General features: G+C 39.7%; 1 protein-coding gene across 1 annotated transcript; it reads right to left on the minus strand.

Moving 5' to 3' along the window:
• Window positions 1-812: 812 nt before the first annotated feature.
• On the minus strand, window positions 813-6,421 carry LOC142635935 (oligopeptide transporter 7-like). The gene is made up of 4 exons (XM_075809976.1): window positions 6,384-6,421; window positions 5,797-6,125; window positions 5,089-5,351; window positions 813-968 (listed from the first exon to the last, which is right to left on the minus strand). The coding sequence occupies exons 1-4, from the start codon at window positions 6,419-6,421 to the stop codon at window positions 813-815; spliced, it is 786 nt and encodes a 261-aa protein (XP_075666091.1).
• Window positions 6,422-18,760: the final 12,339 nt, after the last annotated feature.

Below are 18,760 nucleotides of genomic sequence, written 5' to 3' on the forward strand. Positions count from 1 at the left end.
AAGTGCTTAAATTGCTCCATATAAAAAAGACCACTGTAACCATTCTTATTGATTTTTTTTCTTTTAAAATTTATCGGGACTTATTGCAGAATGCAACTCATTATTAACGCCGGACTTTTGGCTTCTTTGAAATATTCAATTTTTACATTTAAGGTATAATTGTCTCCTCAAATCCATCTTTTTAATTATGCCAGAAATGTACAATAAGTGGTGCTTAATTACTCTATTTGCTAGATTCTACTTTCATTAAAAAAAAGAAGAAGAAAAGGAAATTTTAATCTCAATAGGTGATAGTTTGCTAACTAATTTTTTTAGCCATTGACATTCCTTGTAGGCTTATAATAACTACTCTCTTGTTCACTTTATTGGGATATTTACCATAAAATATATCCAATTTTTAAACTGTCTTTCAAATGTTTTTCAAGTTATGAAATATTGACATTATGATTGATTGTTCATATATAATTGGCGAAACTACAATATTGGTCCATCAAGTTTACCCTGTGTGCACAATTGGTCCCTCAAGTTTCAACTGAGCACAATTGGTCCCTCAAGTTTATAAAATGAGTTATGTTAATCCTTTTACTAACTGCCGTTAGTGATGTTACTTACGTGGCTAACGGAACAATGACTTGACATTTTTTTAAATGACATGACATTTTTTAGATTAAAAAATTGCAATAACTAATTTCCACATCAGATTTTAAATTATAACTCAGTTACAATTTTTTTTTTTTTTTTTTTGTTTTTACCCGGTTACAAATTAAACTAAACCTACTTATAAAAAAAAAAAAACTAAACCCATTTGTCTTCTAACGGCGCCAGGGAGAGAAAGGGGAAGGAGAGCCTGCTGTGACGCTGCCTCCCTTTGACTCGCCACCGGTGGAGACCCAACCCCTAGCCACTGCTGGCGACAGCCCAAGCCCTTGCTTCTCTCGCACAGCCACTGCCGGTGGAGACCCACGTCCCTGCTCCAAATATAGGAATTCAAATTCAACAGCTTTATTGATTGTTCATTTGATTTGTAAATTCTTGTATTTTTCTCAAGGTTGCAACAGAAAAGACAACACCACATTAGGTATGACATTTTAGTCTTTAAAAATAGTTTACTCTTTCAACAATTAAAAGCAAATGTCTTTTCTGTAACTCTGATTTTTTATGAAACAAGAAGGTCAAGGTGCTTGCTCTCCATAATAACTTTACAAATTTGGTGTTCTCTAAAAGAAAAACCTGAAACCGAAAGCTTGGAACTACTCCCCATTGATCTCCTACAAGCCCATCAGGGCACCTTTGTCAATTGCTTTCATCTTCTTGGAGTGGGTCTCCACCGGCGGTGGTTGTGCGAGAGAAGCAGGGTAAAAACAAAAAAAATGGGTTTAGTTTTTTTTTTTTTGTAGGTTTAGTTTAATTTGTAACTGGGTTATAATTTAAAATCTGATGTGGAAATTAGTTATTGTAATTTCTTAATTTAAAAAATGTCATGTCATTTAAAAAAATGTCAAGTCATTGTTCCGTTAGCCACGTAAGTAACATCATTAACTGCAATTAATAAAAGGATTAGCACAACTCATTTTATAAACTTGAGGGGCCAATTGTGCTCAGTTGAAACTTGGGGGACCAATTGCGCACACAGGGTAAATTTGAGGGACCAATATTGTAGTTTCGCCTATATAATTTATTGATGAAAAATGCTAAAATTATTACCAATTTTATTGTGAAAAAGTATTGACTTGACAAAGAATGTGATTAGAACCATATTTATTAATATACATATTTATAAATTTCTTAATTACTTTTACTTTATAATATTTTCAAATTATGATTCTTCTTCTTCCTCTACACAAGATTGATGGGAATGTTTTGCAGATCAGAGAGTAAGAATGAATTGAGACTTAGATTCTACTTTCTTTATAATAAAAGAAAAAAGAAAAAAGAAAAAAGAAAAATTAATCTCACCAGGTGATAGTTTGCAAATTATGTTCTTTAGCAACTATATCCCTTGTCTCAAAACAACTTCTCTCCTTCTCCTACTTGTTTTGTTGAGATTTTGTTTTTGGCTAGATTCGGCCAGTGCTGGGTTGGGATATCTAGCATACAATAAATACAATTTTCCGAACAACCTTTCAAATGCTTTCAAGTTATTGAATATTCAGCATTATGGTCACTCATTGATATATAATTTATTGATGAAAAAAGAAAAAAATTATTTATTAATGTGAAAGTGAATGTGATTAGAACCAAATTAATTAATAACATAATTAATAAATTTATTAATTACTTTTACTTTTGCAAATTATGATGCATCACTAATAACATTTTTCTTATGTTTTCTTCTTTTGTTTTACTTTAATGAATTCAATAGTTACAATAAGGGATGAATAATTTGAATAACTCCGTTAAAAACAACAAAAAGTACTAGTGATAATAAAACCTCAATTTGTTGAATTATTCTGATTTATATATTATTTGAGTGGGTTTTTTTTTTTCACAAGCCTATAATATATATATATATATATATATATATATATATATATATATATATATATATATTGCTATAGTGTATACTGTATAAATCATTAATATTTTAATATATTTAAAATTCAAGTTTATGTTGAAGTATATGTTTATATTTTACAAGAAACAAATGTTTGTTAAATCCAACAAATGTTTAAAAATAAAAATAAAAAATTTTGAGAAAAAAATAATAATTAAGAGCGTAAGTTGTAATTGCATGTTATCCATAAAAGTCTAAATTATCTTTAATTTAAATTGAACCTCAATTTGAAATATTTAAGATTCTATATTAAAAGAAGTGCTTAAATTCCTCCTTATAAAAAAGACCACTGTAACCCTTCTTATTGATTTTTTTTTATATATAAATTTTATTGGGGCTTATTGCAGAAAGCAATTAATTGTTTACACCAAACTTTTGGTTTCTTTGAAATATTCCATTTTAGGTATAATCGTCTCCTCAAATCCCTCTTTTTAATTATGCTAGAAATGTGCAATAAGTGGTTTCTACTTTCATTTATAAAAATAAAATAAAAATAAGAAAATGAAAATTTTAATCTCAATAGGAGATAGTTTGCTAATCACTTTTTTCAGCTATCTACATTCCCGGTAGGCTTATATTGATTATTCTTTTGAGCACCGGACTCATAATAAATTCCTGTTTATCTGGTCCGGATATTTACATAAAACACATCCAATGCTAAAATACATCTAACCATCTTTCATATGTTTTTCAAGTTATGAAACATTAGACATTATGATTGATTGTAAATATGTTAAATTAACATTATTGTCAAAAATCAAGGATGGTATTTACAAAATTTCATTTATGATATAATAAATTTAAAGAAGACAGTGAAAGAAAGAGCATATTATAAATTGCAAAAAGATCATATCATAAAAAGCACAAAGAATAAAAAATTTCTTGTTAACGAGCACCTTAAAAGTGTAGGTTGAGAAATAATATATTTAATAATGAGCCTAAATGTATATTTTTTGAAGATAAAAATTCATTTATCAATAATTAATTGATTTGCAAGTACAAATTCAATGTGGTCTTTTACGCTTTTCTTGAGATGTATACACTATTTAGTATGTAGTTTGATTTTATTTTTATTTTTTAAGAAAATAAAAAAACATCATTAAATGAAGTGTCAAATGCACCTTAACTTGTGCTTGCAGGAAAAGGCTAATACTTGTTATTTCAGGCAGTGTATGTATTGTGTGCAATAAACAGTTCAAAAGAAAAAGGGAGAACAAAAGAGAGTAGCATCTCCATTGGGTATTAGGATCATCCACATTTAAAATAGCTACATTTCATTGCTAAGATTAGATATTATAAATATAATAATGTATCAAAGTACTACGTTATTTAAAATTTAAAATAACGTGAGACTTTACACATTGTTAGATCCAAAAAAATATCTTATAAAAAAAAAGATCCAAAAAAAAAAAATCTTAAACCTGAAATTGGTTCTCTACAGCTAACTCTTTTGTTAACACTTATCGAGTGAGATAAATTACAAACATAACAATGGCCATACATGATAAATTAAAAAACAAGCCGACTACATGATATCCTGCTCTGAAGTATCTGTATTACCATTTCTTCCCCTCAGAAACTGAGACACTGATTGAGACGTCTCTGCTAACATGTACAGACAAAACAAGCATGCTTAAGTATATTTAAACCTATTTCACCGGCAGCAATGTTATTGTCACATACACAGGAATATGGTGCGCAAATTAGAAGATCCACTTAGAAAGTCTCTATTGAAATTGAAAAATATTTAGTTGCAGGTTCTTCAATTAAGTTTTTGAAGTACAAAAATCTCCCCCCATCTGAAATATCAATTATTTGTAAATAATTGACACTAGTCCCCCTTTTGTTTTTGTGGGGGGGGGGGGGGGGGAGAGGTGGGGTGGTTGTAAGGACCATGAATTTAGAATTCATGTTATAATCCCAAAACAGGTATAAAATAAAACAAACTAGCAATATTATGAAGGTAGAGATATAAAATATAATATAAGATAATTAGGAAGATAAAATACTACATCCAAATCCTACAAATGAACATGAGTGAATATTTGCAAACACAACTATCTCTTGGTTTTCTTCCAATCTATGTATAAAAGCTTAAAACAAGCTCTTTCAATTATTTTGGATAAAGGTAATGAGAATCTGACATCCTCACTCCTCACTCCCCAGTCCCTAATTCTCTCTTTTCCCATCCAGTTGGTAATGAACGGTTTCCTTGAAAATGTTATGGATCCTATTTTTGGATCAGACTGATCTTTCCCCATGTCAGCTTTATATAACATTTAAATTGGTATTTTGGTCTAATTAACTTGTGTTCATTGGAATGCTTGCACATGCATCTTGGAGAAGATATCTCATAAAGGTCTCTTGAAACCATTATTCTCCTTATTTATTTTACAATGCATTCTCTCTCTCTCCAAGAAAAAGCCCTAACAATCTGTAAATAGCGTGTGATTGATGTAGAACCTCCTATTTTGAGAGAGGGAAGATCTATTCTTGACAAGTGTAAGAAACTGTAATATAGTGCAAAGACATACCTGATTTGTTGTGGCAGTGATGACTCCAACAGGAAGAGTGAAAAATAAGGCAAGACTGCATGCTAGCAAGATGCTCCACCATGGTAATTGAAGTTGATCAATGTAGTACTGGCAGGCAAATATGGTTGCCACAATGTTAACCACAAGTAGGCACATAAACCACCATTGAGGAACTTGCTTATATTTTCTCATGAGCTTTGTGTGCACATCCGTCTTCTTCTCTTGGAGGGCAGACTTGCTTAGCTGCCATATTTCACTACAACCTTGAAAGTATGAATGACTTAATGATATAATACAATGTACAAGGCTATAAGCTAGTTCACCCCTGCCTGGATATATATATATATATATAGGTGTTGACTTAATCTTTTTCAATTTAAAGAGGGCTACTTTATATGGCACATACATGTACAAACACACAGAGGCATGTGCTAGCAAAAAAATATCTATTTTATGTTGTTTTGTCCTATATGAAAAATTGCCTATTGAATTCATCGAAGTCTCCATTTCCTATAGAAGATACAATTACAGGGATATTCTAAGTTACGCACATCTAACGACAATCAGGAAACGATTCATTGCAAATTTCAAACAAACAATTCAAGTAGAGAAGTGTGCTTACCTTCCATGGAAGAGGAGCACATGAACAATAGTTGCAGCAAGGCTGGCAAAATTAAAAGAAGGTGCTCATATAGAGAGGGCCTTTACGGTCATATGCCTCATTCTCAAAGCTGAAGTTGGGGTCTATTATAGCTGAAACATTATATTTTCGGCCAGTAGACGTGAATAGCCCATCTGGGAATATAGGAAACGTCTTGGCCTCGTAGATATTGAGCCAATATGCTATTGGGGTAATGACATACATGAAAAGTGCAAAACCAACAGCAACATTGGCTGTAGCAAACCACGGACTGGCCAATGGGCTCCCAAGGTAAGTGGAAACACTAGACCAATCAAACCCCAATGCACCAATTCCAAGACCATGAAGCCCTGAACCTAGCTGTTGGGCAAGCACAGAAGTAGGGTATCCAGCAAATCTAGGAAAAGGAAGTCAACATTGGGAATATATTAACTACAATTCAACTTACTCAATATATGGGAGCACTTCATCTCTTTTGTCCACCAACTAATATTTTCTTATAGCATAAATATATTCATCAGAAATCAAGAGCCTCAGTATAATGAAAAACACTTTGTTGTTTTCATATAGAATAGGAAAAAGCTTTGAAGAGTTTTTGTACCTGATGGGATGACAAAAAAGGAAGGGAGATCAGTTCAGACTTCAAAGTGAGTACTGAGGCTGTAAACCAAAAAATTGGAAATTAGCAACCATCTATATCACAATGTGCATTATAAAATTTACAACTAAACACATCTAATCAATTACACCTTACAACTACACATAATCACATAATTCTCAGAAACCCTCCTGGTAGAAAAATAAAAATAAAAATACAACCACTATGGCTTTGAATTCTCATATAATACTTTAAGGAAGGCCCCTAATTGGTTGGCAATCTAATGCAATCTCCCCTCCCTATGTTATATAAGCAATGTCTAAGGTCATATAAGCAAATCTGAAAGTGTTAGTGTGTACATTAAAACGAAGTAGTGTTAGTGACAAAAGTATAAGATTAAAACAAGCTCATAAGAAACAAAAAGAAGGCATTATAGTTGAAAAGTGCAAGCTTGTGTATCCATATCTAAAACTAGTCACTACAATTATCTGGCTCATAAAGAACTGACAAAAAATGGTCCTTTCAATCATAAAGTAACAAACAAAAACAACCATATAACACTTGTAATTGCAACCCTGGGTCTAATATTCAAGGGTAATAGGACCGGACAATCCTACTATTCAGATTGCAATTTTAAGAACCACAAACCATGCTACCATATGATATCTAGGACAACAAAAGATCAAAGCAAGAATAACTCTTATCAGTAGCAGAAAAGCAGAACATCCATTTGAAATTTCAGAGCTATAATGACAATGACATCTTTCAGTCAATTCCACAAAAAACAGAAAATTAAAGCTGCAAAGTTGGACTGTTATTTAATACTAATATTGTTAATTTACATTTCTCATATTCATGCACAATACAAAACAACATGATACCCTATGAAGCACGGGTGCGGGTGCGTGTACGGATACGGGTGCGGGTACGGGTGCGGGACTCGGTAATTTTTAAAAAAGGTGGGTGCGGGTGCGGCGGGACTCGGCAATTAAAAAATTATTAAAAATATTTTTATTTATATTTTCTATATATTTTTACTACTAAAATATTCTTAAAAAACAAATTACTAATTTACTATGCCTTGATTCACAAAACAAAGAAAGAAAAAAGCAAGAAATACAAAACACAACACAAAACCAAAAAGAAAACACAAAAGAAGCAACAAATATTCAAAATAAAATTAAGGAAGGATAGATTTAGGGTTTTTGGGTCTCATTTAGAGCCGATTTCGGCTGTTGCGGCATGATTCGAGGCCTATTTCGGGCCTGTTCCGGCCGTTTTGGCCATTTCGGTCGCCGGCTGATACGGCCCGATACGGCCGAAACAGACCAATTCTGGCCGAATCGGCCCGAATCTGCTCGAATCGGCGCCGTGTCAGCGCGATTCAAGCCGCGTCGGTGCGAGTCGGTTGGAAAAAAAAGGAAAACACGTGACCGATGTGGCATCGACGCGCGAGCAGCGGCGTCCCTCGTGCGTCGCCGCATCGCGCCGCGTCCGTGCTTACTAGATGATACCAAGCAACAGAGATTAACTCTTAATCTTATTTTCCAATAAAAATTCTAGATAACCGTTCCACTTGGTAAGTATTTTTGCTTTTCTTTAACTTTACTCACCTTGAATTATTTCGAGTGGGAAATTGTACCTTTTTAGACCCCTTAAAACAACCAGATTAACCTAGTTATTTATCCAAGTTATTAACTTAGGTAAATTATGCAAATCTAGGTTAACACAAAACAATCATATCATGCAAAGTAGCAGAATATAAATAACACAATGATATGATGACCCAGGAAAACCAAACTGATAAAAATCCTGGGGAGGATTTAACCTAATTATTTTCAAGGTAAAACTAAATCCACTATGAAGAAATTGAAGTTTACACAATAGCGACTTAGATCACTAACATCCTATTGCTACCTCGAGTAGGAAACTTACTACCACAACCACGTGACAGCTCCGAGTTCACGGACTACTTCCTTCTTGGATTCCTAGCAAGCACAAGCACTCCCGCTTCCACTTGTATATCTTTAAACTCTTAATGCAGCAACTGAATTATCATCAAGTTCTTGACATAGACTTGATTCTTGATAACCCTAAATATGTGTGAAGGCAAAACCTCTAGATCTCACAGAAGATTCACACACACAGCATCAACTATCTCTAAAAACGTGGCTAGAGTTTTTCCTTTTATACCTAGGGCAAAACATAAAACCCTACACACAAAATGGGCTAAGGCTGAGTTGGAATTTTCTGCAGAAAAACAATTTGCACGACTTTCGATTGGTTGAGTCTAATTCTCGATTGATCGAGCCAGACAGAATTGCACAGTAAATCCTGCAGCAACTCGATTCCAACTTTACATTAAAGACACATACTTTGAGCAGTCTAAACAAGACTAAAACGTTTTGGTCATAGTTTGCCAACATTACAAATTAGTGTTCTATTACATTTAAACCTAAAGGTTTTAGAATCTAACAAAAAAAAAAAAAGAACTTTTACCCTATTCCATCACAAACACTGCTACAAACATCAAAACCAAATTCTTAGCTTAAAATCACAATCAGCAGCTAACACTTCTGTAAGGACCAAAAACTCATAAAACCAGCTTAAAAACGTTGCTGCTTCTTTATTCACTTAAAGGTCCTCATACAATACATTTGGTAGAGAGGGTTCAACAACAAAAGTCCCCCCTCTATAGTGTCCCGACTCTTATTTATACTATTTGCTCCTTTCATCATGGCCCTACACCTCACAACCTACTATGTTTTTCCCTCTGACACCTGTCTGTCGGTAGATGAGCAGAGTTCTAACTCTGCGTTCACCACTGTTCAGGTCATATCCACATTAATGCAACGGATTGAACTGGTATCTTCCAATTAATGCGGCCAGAATGGTTGTTGCCGGGCATTTAATGCATCCCTCTAAATTGGCCTACCACCTTCGGATATTTGTAACCCTTATGTCAGCAATGCCCATGCCACATCATCTTCGGGTATTTTCAGGTAACTTCCCTTACTCCTTTGCTCCATCTTACCTAATGCATGTCGGCCTTCCTCTCTTCGGGTCTTCGGGTTCTTGGGTCCTCAGAACCTCACAACAGCCCCTTTAACACTTGAGTTATTAACGATTAGTTAATAACCAAGTTTTAACACCTTACACACGCTTCTTTCCTTCCCTTTGTTTTCACACATATAGCCGTCTTTTCGCTGCCCCATGACCCGCGTCTGGCGCCTCGTATCCCACGATGGAGCATTTATGGAACCTGGCGTTTCTTTTTCCCGCGAACGTTCTACGGCTGGATGGGTAATGTACGGTTCAGATCCCGCTTTCAATTATGAGCGGGAAAGTTACCACTCTTATTTCTTTTACCCCTCCCCTATAAAAGCACACCCTTTGGCTGGATGTGGCTCATTTTGGCATTTTGAAGGATTGAAAGAAGAGTGAGCTCCCGAGGACCATCTTTAAGCGATCTTCAGAGGTGTGTTCCTTTTCCACTCATTTCTCTCTATTTGCTTGCTTCTCTTCTCTTACCGCGGGGGTTAATGGGTAGATACGCTAAGCTAGTGAACACAGATGAGGCGAAGGCCGCCTTTAAGGACCGATATCGGATCCCCAATGACGTAGATATTACGTATTGTGAGGTAGAAGATATTCCATTGGTGTCTTGGCCACCTGAATCCGTTTTGATTCCGATGATTGCGTTTATTGAGGGGGGTATGGAAATTCCTATGGGTAGAGTAACTAGGGATTTTCTAATAAATTATAGGCTTACCCCTTCGCAGTGCTCCCCAAATGTCCTTAGAATCTTAGGAAGTACTGATGCCCTTAATCGAAAACTCGGGACCAACCTGACCTGGCAGGATGTAAATTGGGTATATAACTGCCAAAAAGGGGACAGGACTAAATACTATATGAAGTGTAGAATCCCTTCGGTTAGGCTGATTTCCTGTTTACCCGATTCAAGCAAAGGGATGGATGAAGATTATCTCGTCATCTCGGGCAATTGGCATGACGGATTGCATTGCCCTACCCGAGAAGGGGTACCAGGTAGGGTTCCCGAGGACTAACCTAGCACTTAGGGTTAACCATATTCTTTTCTATGCTTTACACCACACTATGCATTTGTTCTAATGCCTTCACTTATTATTGCAGACGATTACCATACCGCCCCGAACTTGTCTGCCGTGAACCGTGCCGATTTGAACAGGATTCTTCAGTCGGAGATATTCGTACATAGGGACGGACAACTTCGAGCAGCCCACGTCATTCTCGGATACACTCCTTCTACTAAGCGTTTCCAAAGCCCGAAGAACGTAATAAGAGCAAGAGATCTAAGGCTAGCTCAAATTGACGTTGCTGCCCCGGGATTCTTATTAGCCGTACCTCCCCCTGCAGGAACTCAAGACGCACAACTTCCTGCCCCACTTGCCGCCCAACTGATCTATCCTCCTTTGGAGCAAGCCGCTAACCCTGTCGCTGAGGAAAGAGCTGCTACACCCGAGCTTCCTCCTCCCGAGGTGATAGAGAAAGACTTCGAGGTGTTCTACCGCCTAGACGCTCCTTCCAGCTCCAATCCGTCAACCAACGAAATGGGTTTTCAAGAGAAAGAGCCTGACTTGCTGGCCTTACTCCAGGCGCACGCAGGCGACTCTTCACCGGCGATTCCGGTCCCGCCTCGTCCAGTCACTCCAGCTGTTACCCGTGCACCTCACTCGGAGGCGGCGGATAAGAAACGGAAAAGGGGGCAGAGTAGCAAGCATGTGATAGAAATCGAAGAAGGGGAGAATCTTGACCCTTCCGTTAAAGATACCAGGGCTGGGAAAGCCCTTTCCAAAAAAACTGCTCCTACTGGTTCGTCTAAGGACCCCAGTAGTGAGTCTGCAAAGAAGGCGTCAACCTGGCGACCCAATTTTACTCTGAGCTCGGGTAGCCCTGTTATGGATGATGCGAACTTGAGGGACCCGAAGAAGGGAAGCTCGAGCCTGGTGGCCGAGTGTCTAGAGAAGGCTCTATGCCTTCCCGAAGATATGGCAGAGCTGCGGTCCTTCCGTAAGAGGGAAGTTTTTTTGTCTTTGAAGCAGGACTTAGCCAAGGTATTTTCTAAGCCTTTGCACAGTTTATACATGATGAGTTTAATTCTTTATTATGACTAACCTTTTTTCTAACTCGAATATATTATAGGTGGTCCAAGCTTCATTTATGGCTGAGGAATGGGTAGATCACTCACTGGATCTTGCCCGAAAGGCTGATCAAAATGCCGAGGCGGCGGTGAGGGCACAAAAAGAAGCTAAGTTGAACTTGAAAGAGACCCTCACTCGCCTGTCCGAGGTAGAAAAGGCCCACAAGAATGCTGAGTCGGCCCTGAAAAGCTACGAATCTCAAGCAAACCTTGCTCTTGAGGCTCAAAAACAAGCCCAAAGTAGGCTCGCTCTAACTGTTGTTGAGCTTAAGCAAGCGCAAGAGAAATTGGCCGCCAAGGAGCAGGAGCAGGCTGTAGCGGAACAAGCTGCATATGATGCGGGAATGAAAAAGGCTTCGGATAGCCTGACTGCCTAACTCAAAGGGGTTGCTAGGGCGTTTTGTTTGGAAGTATGGGGTCAAGCCTTGGACGCTGCTGGGGTAGCTGCTGATGCTAAACTTCGAGCCCCAGATAATGTTTACTACCCCACAGCACTTCGGCTTGCGCCTGCTCCTCCTATGCCACCAAGTGAACCAACTGAGCCTGTTCCTGTTCCTGATCCTTCTGATGCAGCAGCCTCAAAGGGCCCTTCTCCCACAGTTCAGCCCGTGGAAGAAGCAATTGAGGGTGATGTGGCTGAGGAGCCAAAAAAGAAGAAAAAAGACAAAGAACCAGAGAAAAGGAAGGACAAGCAGCCTGTTGCTTAGTCATTCTATCATGGTTGTCTCCTTCTTTTGTTGTTGTTTTTTTTTTTTTTTTTTTACGGATGTAAGGGGCTGCATGATTGTCCCAATTTTGTAACGAGTATTTGTTAAGAAATTAATATTTAGTTCTACTCTTTTTGTTTCATAGACAAGTCTTATTTCAATGCGTTACCATCCAATTGTCACTTTATACGCATTCAGAAGCTTACTAAAAAAAATCATAATATTACTTTAATTTGTTCATTATACTTGTGATTTTAAGAAACGCGAAAAGCTTAACTTAACTTCATTACTTAACCTTTTGACGTTTGAAAGAGAAGGCATGAAATTCCATATGATAACGAGCAACGAGACTTAATGATTTATTTATGCTAATGCTTTAGATGTTTGAGATTCTTTAGCCGTGATCTTGTTGGATTTATAATTCCTGTGTTATGGTCCGAGGAACCAAAAAAGAACGAGAGTCAGTTTAGTACTTATGTTTTTTGCAAGTGATTAATTTCTCTTAGACTTGTGGCCCGAGGAGCCGAACAAGCACTAAGGTCAGTTTAACACTCATGCTTTTTTGCAAGTGATTAATTTCTCTTAGACTTGTGGCCCGAGGAGCCGAACAAGCACTAAGGTCAGTTTAACACTCATGCTTTTTTGCAAGTGATTAATTTCTCTTAGACTTGTGGCCCGAGGAGCCGAACAAGCACTAAGGTCAGTTTAACACTCATGCCTTTTGCAAGTGATTAATTTCTCTTAGACTTGTGGCCCGAGGAGCCGAACAAGCACTAAGGTCAGTTTAACACTCATGCCTTTTGCAAGTGATTAATTTCTCTTAGACTTGTGGCCCGAGGAGCCGAACAAGCACTAAGGTCAGTTTAACACTTATGCTTTTTGCAAGTGATTAATTTCTCTTAAACTTGTGGCCCGAGGAGCCGAACAAGCACTAAGGTCAGTTTAACACTTATGCTTTTTGCAAGTGATTAATTTCTCTTAGACTTGTGGCCCGAGGAGCCGAACAAGCACTAAGGTCAGTTTAACACTTATGCTTTTTGCAAGTGATTAATTTCTCTTAGACTTGTGGCCCGAGGAGCCGAACAAGCACTAAGGTCAGTTTAACACTTATGCTTTTTGCAAGTGATTAATTTCTCTTAAACTTGTGGCCCGAGGAGCCGAACAAGCACTAAGGTCAGTTTAACACTTATGCTTTTATTGGTACAGAATTGAAACAAACAGAAGCCTCACACAAAAGGGGATTCTTTTCTTAATAATAATATCGTCGTAAGTTATTTACATTCCAAGGGCGAGGAATCACCCTTCCATCCAGATCTTCTAAACGATAAGCCCCTACACCTGCCATTGAGGTAATTCTATACGGCCCCTCCCAATTAGGACCCAACTTTCCCCAGGCAGGATTTTTTGCTACCCCCACTACCTTTCTCAGTACCAAATCTCCTGGCACCAAGGGCCTGGTCCTAACTCCCTTGTCATATGTCTGCTTGAGCTTCTGCTGATAGCTGCCCATCTTCACATTGGCAATTTCTCTACTTTCCTCAATAGTATTCAAACAATCATACACCCTATCGTGATTGCTCGCTTCGTCATACTGGTCGGACTTCAGGGTGGGAAAACCCAACTCTAATGGTATTATAGCTTCCATTCCATACATCATTGAAAAGGGAGTCTCGCCTGTTGATCTTCGGGGTGTAGTGCGATAAGCCCATAACACATGAGGTAATTCTTCTACCCAGCCTCCTTTAGCGTCATCCAATCGTTTCTTCAAACCTGCCAAGATGACTTTATTTGTTGCTTCGGCCTGTCCATTTCCTTGAGGATAGGACGGTGTTGAATATCCATTTCTTATTCCCATTTCTGCGCAGTACCGCCGGAAAGCCTTGCTATCAAATTGAAGACCATTATCAGATATCAAAGTATGAGGGACCCCGAAGCGAGTTATGATATTTTTCCAGATGAATCTTTTTGCATCCACATCCCTAATGTTGGCTAACGGCTCGGCCTCCACCCATTTCGTGAAGTAATCCGTGCCGACGATGAGCCATCTCCTATTACCCGTTGCCCGAGGAAACGGTCCGACGATATCTAAACCCCACTTAGCGAAGGGCCATGGGCTGGACAACGGATTTAAGTTACCTCCTGGTTGATGTATGTTTGGCGCAAACCTTTGACATTGATCACATTTCTTGGCATAATCTTGAGAGGTTCTCTGCATGCTTGGCCACCAATACCCTTGAGTCATGGCTCTATGAGCTAATGATCTTCCTCCAGTGTGGCTCCCACACACACCTTCATGCAATTCTTCCAGCAAAGGTTCCACGGCTTCAGGATGTACGCAAAGGAGGTACGGCCCTGCATAGGAACGCCTATAGAGTTTTTGCTCCTCCGATAGCCAGTAACGGGGTGCACTTCTTCGTACCTTCTCGGCAATTTTTCCATCTTCAGGTAGTATTCCGTGCTGCAAGAAAGCTATAATTGGGTCCATCCAGCTTGGGCCTACATGAACGCTGTGAACCCGTACTGCCGAGATGCTGGTCAAGCTAGAGGACAATAAATCCTCCACCATAACCATACGCGGTAACTTCGAACCCAGTGAAGTGGCTAACATTGCTAATGAATCAGCATGAGAATTATGTCCCCTTGGGACTTGTTGTACCTTGAAACTGTCAAACAAACCCAACACCCCTTGGACTCGTTTCAGATAACTTTTCATCCGCTCATCTTTTGCCTCAAACTCTCCATTAACTTGCCCTACCACCAATCGGGAATCACAGAACACCCTCACTACCTTTCCTCCCAAATGTCTAACCATCTGGGAGCCCACTAAGAGAGCCTCGTACTCGGCCTCATTATTAGTGGCTGGGAATCCCAACCTCAATGACTTTTCAATGACTAGTTTCTCAGGAGAAATTAACACGACTCCAACCCCGGCTCCTTTTCGATTTGATGCCCCATCCGTGTAGACTTCCCATGGAGTGATATTTTCCATCCCAATGGACATTATTGTCATCACGGCATCTTCGGGGTTAACCTGACCGTCCGTGAACTCGGCCACGAAGTCGGCAAGGATTTGCCCTTTGATAGCTGTCCGGGGCATATACTTGATATCATAAGCTCCCAGCTTGGTTCCCCATTTTGCTACACGACCTGTATAATCCGACTTCCGCATGATAGCTTGTAGAGGCAACTGAGTGAGTATTACCACGGTGTGAGCTTGGAAGTAATGAGGCAATTTCCTTGTTGCGTGCACCACGGCTAGAAGCGCTTTTTCCAGCAGTAGGTATCTCTGTTCAACTTCTTGCAAAGACTTGCTGACATAGTATATTGGTTTCTGGACCCCCTCATCATTCCATATTAAGACAAGACTTACGGAGTGATTTGTGACGGCTAGATAAGCATATAGCACTTCTTCCTTCTCGGGCGTCGATAATATCGGCGGTCTAGATAGGTATTGCTTTAAATCCTCAAAAGCCAAATTGCATTCGTTAGACCACTGGAAATCTTTCCACCTATGCAAAAGGCGATAAAATGGGCGGCACCTGTCTGCGGACCGTGAAATGAACCTGTTCAAGGCTGCAATCATACCAGCTAACTTCTGCACTTCTTTCGGGTTCTGAGGGGGATGCAATCCTAAGACAGCCTTAATTTGGTCAGGATTAACTTCAATTCCCCGATGAGTAATCATGTACCCTAAAAACTTTCCCGAGCCCACTCCGAAAGAACACTTTGATGCATTCAAGCGTAACTTATACTTTCTTAACACCGAGAAGGTCTCCTGCAAATCTTTCAAATGGTCTTCTGTCTTCTTACTTTTGATTACCATATCATCGATATAAGCTTCCATATTATGCCCCAACTGCGCATCAAACATTCTGGTCACCATTCGTTGATAAGTGGACCCTGCATTTTTTAGACCAAAGGGCATTACTCGGTAATGGTAGTTACCATTAGGGGCACGAAAAGCCGTCTTCTCCTGGTCATTCAGTGACAAAGGGATTTGATGATACCCTTGGAATGCATCCAAGAAGCTCATTCGGGGGTGCCCCACAGTTGCATCCACCAATTGATCAATTCTGGGTATAGGGAAAGGATCCTTGGGACATGCCTTATTCAGATCTGTAAAGTCAATACAGACTCTCCATTTCCCATTCTTCTTTTTTACTACGACAGTATTGGCCAGCCACTCAGGATAGAAGATCTCTTTGATCGCACCAGCCTGCTTTAGCTTACCAACCTCCTCTTTAACTGCCTCGGCGTGCTCTTGAGATGCTCGCCGAGAAGGCTGCTGTCTAGGCGTCGCATGGGGGTTAATATTCAAATGGTGGCAGATAACTTTTGGATTAATTCCTGGTACATCATAAGTCGTCCATGCAAAAACATCAATATTACCTCGCAAGAATTGAATCAACTCTTCTCTTTCCTGTGTCGGCAGTTTGGATCCGACTTGAAAATATTTCTCTTTATCTTCCCCAATAATTACCTTGGTTAGCTTCTCGGCAGATCCTTCATCCTCAACTAGGCCGACTTCCCGAGCAGCCTCCTTTAATTGCTATGACGTCTCAGGAACTTCTCCCTCCAACGAACCTCGGCCTGTACGAATAGTGGCAGACGTTAGACACTGCCTGGCCACCGTTTGACTGCCATGTAACACTCCCACGCTTCCTCGTATAGGGTACTTCACCATCACATGTAAGGTTGATGAAACTGCCTCCATCGCATGCAACCACGGTCTAGCCAAAATGGCCGTGTAAGGAGAATATGCCATAACAACTATGAAATTTACCTGTACTTCGGAACCCTCCACCTGCACGGGCAGCCTAATCATTCCTCGTGGGATCACCTGGTTTCCATCAAAACCGACCAACGGATGGTCGTATTTTTCCAAGTCCTCCTCTTTCAACTTTAATCCATTGAATAGATCCGGATACATAATCTCGGCACCACTTCCATCATCCACCAAGACTCGTTTCACATCATATCCCCCAATACGAACTGTGACGACCAAGGCATCATCGTGGGGTTGAAACGTTCCCTCTTTATCCTTATCAGAAAAACCCAAAGTAGGTGTCACCGAGGATCTCAGTCTTTTGTTTGTTTGATGATTCTCTTCCACGTCCTCATTCCCACACTTGTTTTGAACGGTCATGACCCGAGAAGGTTTCCCAAAGTCTCCTCTCGGCTGGGTCAAGATGACGTTAATAGTGCCTAAAGATGGTTGAGGGGCCTGACCCCAATATTTCCGAGTATCTAGTTGTTCCTGATTCCCATTCGGCTTTGCCAATAAGTGATTGATCTTCCCGGCCCTAATCAATTGATTCAAATGGTCGCGCAATGTCCGGCACTTCTTCGTGGTGTGTCCCTTATCCTGGTGGTAATGGCAGTGGAGGTTTTGGTTCCTCGTGGATGCATCTCCACTCATTTTGTTTGGTGGCCTAAAATATGGCTCATGCCGAATTTTCTCTAGTATGTGATGCACGGGTTCCTTAAATAGTGAGTTAACTAGAGGAGACTCGGCGGTCCTCGGATGGCCTGTAAAGTCTCGTTTAGGCCGAATACCTTGAAACCCCCCTCCCCGAAGATCCTTCATTTTTTCTTTGCTTTGCATCTGATCCTCCTCTACCCGTTTATACTTATCTATCCGGTCCATGAGCTGTCGCATGTCTATCGCGGCCTTCATTGTCAAAGACTTTCTTAACCCATGCTCCGCGGGAAGACCCACCTTGAAAGTTCTTACGGCTACACTTTCCACATCCCCATCAATTTCATTATACGTTTCCCAGTATCGGTCAGAATAGGTTTTGAGTGTTTCACCTTCCCTCATAGACATAGACAGTAGAGCATCCAAAGGTTTTGGAATCCTAGTACAAGTTATGAACCTTGCTCCAAATGCCCTAGTCAATTCTTCAAAAGACCTTAGGGAACCTTCTGCCAAAGTATCAAACCACCTCATAGCCACGGGCCCCAAACTGGAGGGAAAAACTCTACACATCAATGCCTCATTATTCGAATAAACGGCCATTTTCTGACTAAAATGACTAACGTGCTCTACAGGGTCAGTCCTCCCGTTATACATAGTAAAAATGGGTTGAGAAAACCTACGAGGTAGCTTTGCCCTGTTTATCCTTGCCACAAAAGGGGATTTGGCAATTTGTCTCAGGGCTTTACCCATTGCATCACTCCCGTCATCGCGATATATCCCATCAGTATCGGGCATCCTCGTCTCCTTCTGCTGTTTTGCCCTAACGCCCGAAGACACACTAGCACGGGTCACACTTCGAGTAGGCTCAAACATTGGGGGATGAATTCCTCCTGGGTTTGCTTCCGAACTGTCACTGGAAGAGCTAGCATTACCCTTACGTCTCCGCTTCTTACTATTCACGCACCTGCGTAAGTACGCTATCTCAGATTGCATCTGTCGCAATACATCGTCGCGAGACATATGCCCCTCAGTTAACAATCGTTGCTCAGCCCCCTGACCGCCATCATATGCTTTCACCACCCCCGAAGTATGTCCCTTCCCCTTGTCACGCTGGAGACTTACAGCTACG

This window comes from Castanea sativa, chromosome 5 (genome assembly GCF_040712315.1).
Source record: "Castanea sativa cultivar Marrone di Chiusa Pesio chromosome 5, ASM4071231v1".
Taxonomy (NCBI): domain Eukaryota; kingdom Viridiplantae; phylum Streptophyta; class Magnoliopsida; order Fagales; family Fagaceae; genus Castanea; species Castanea sativa.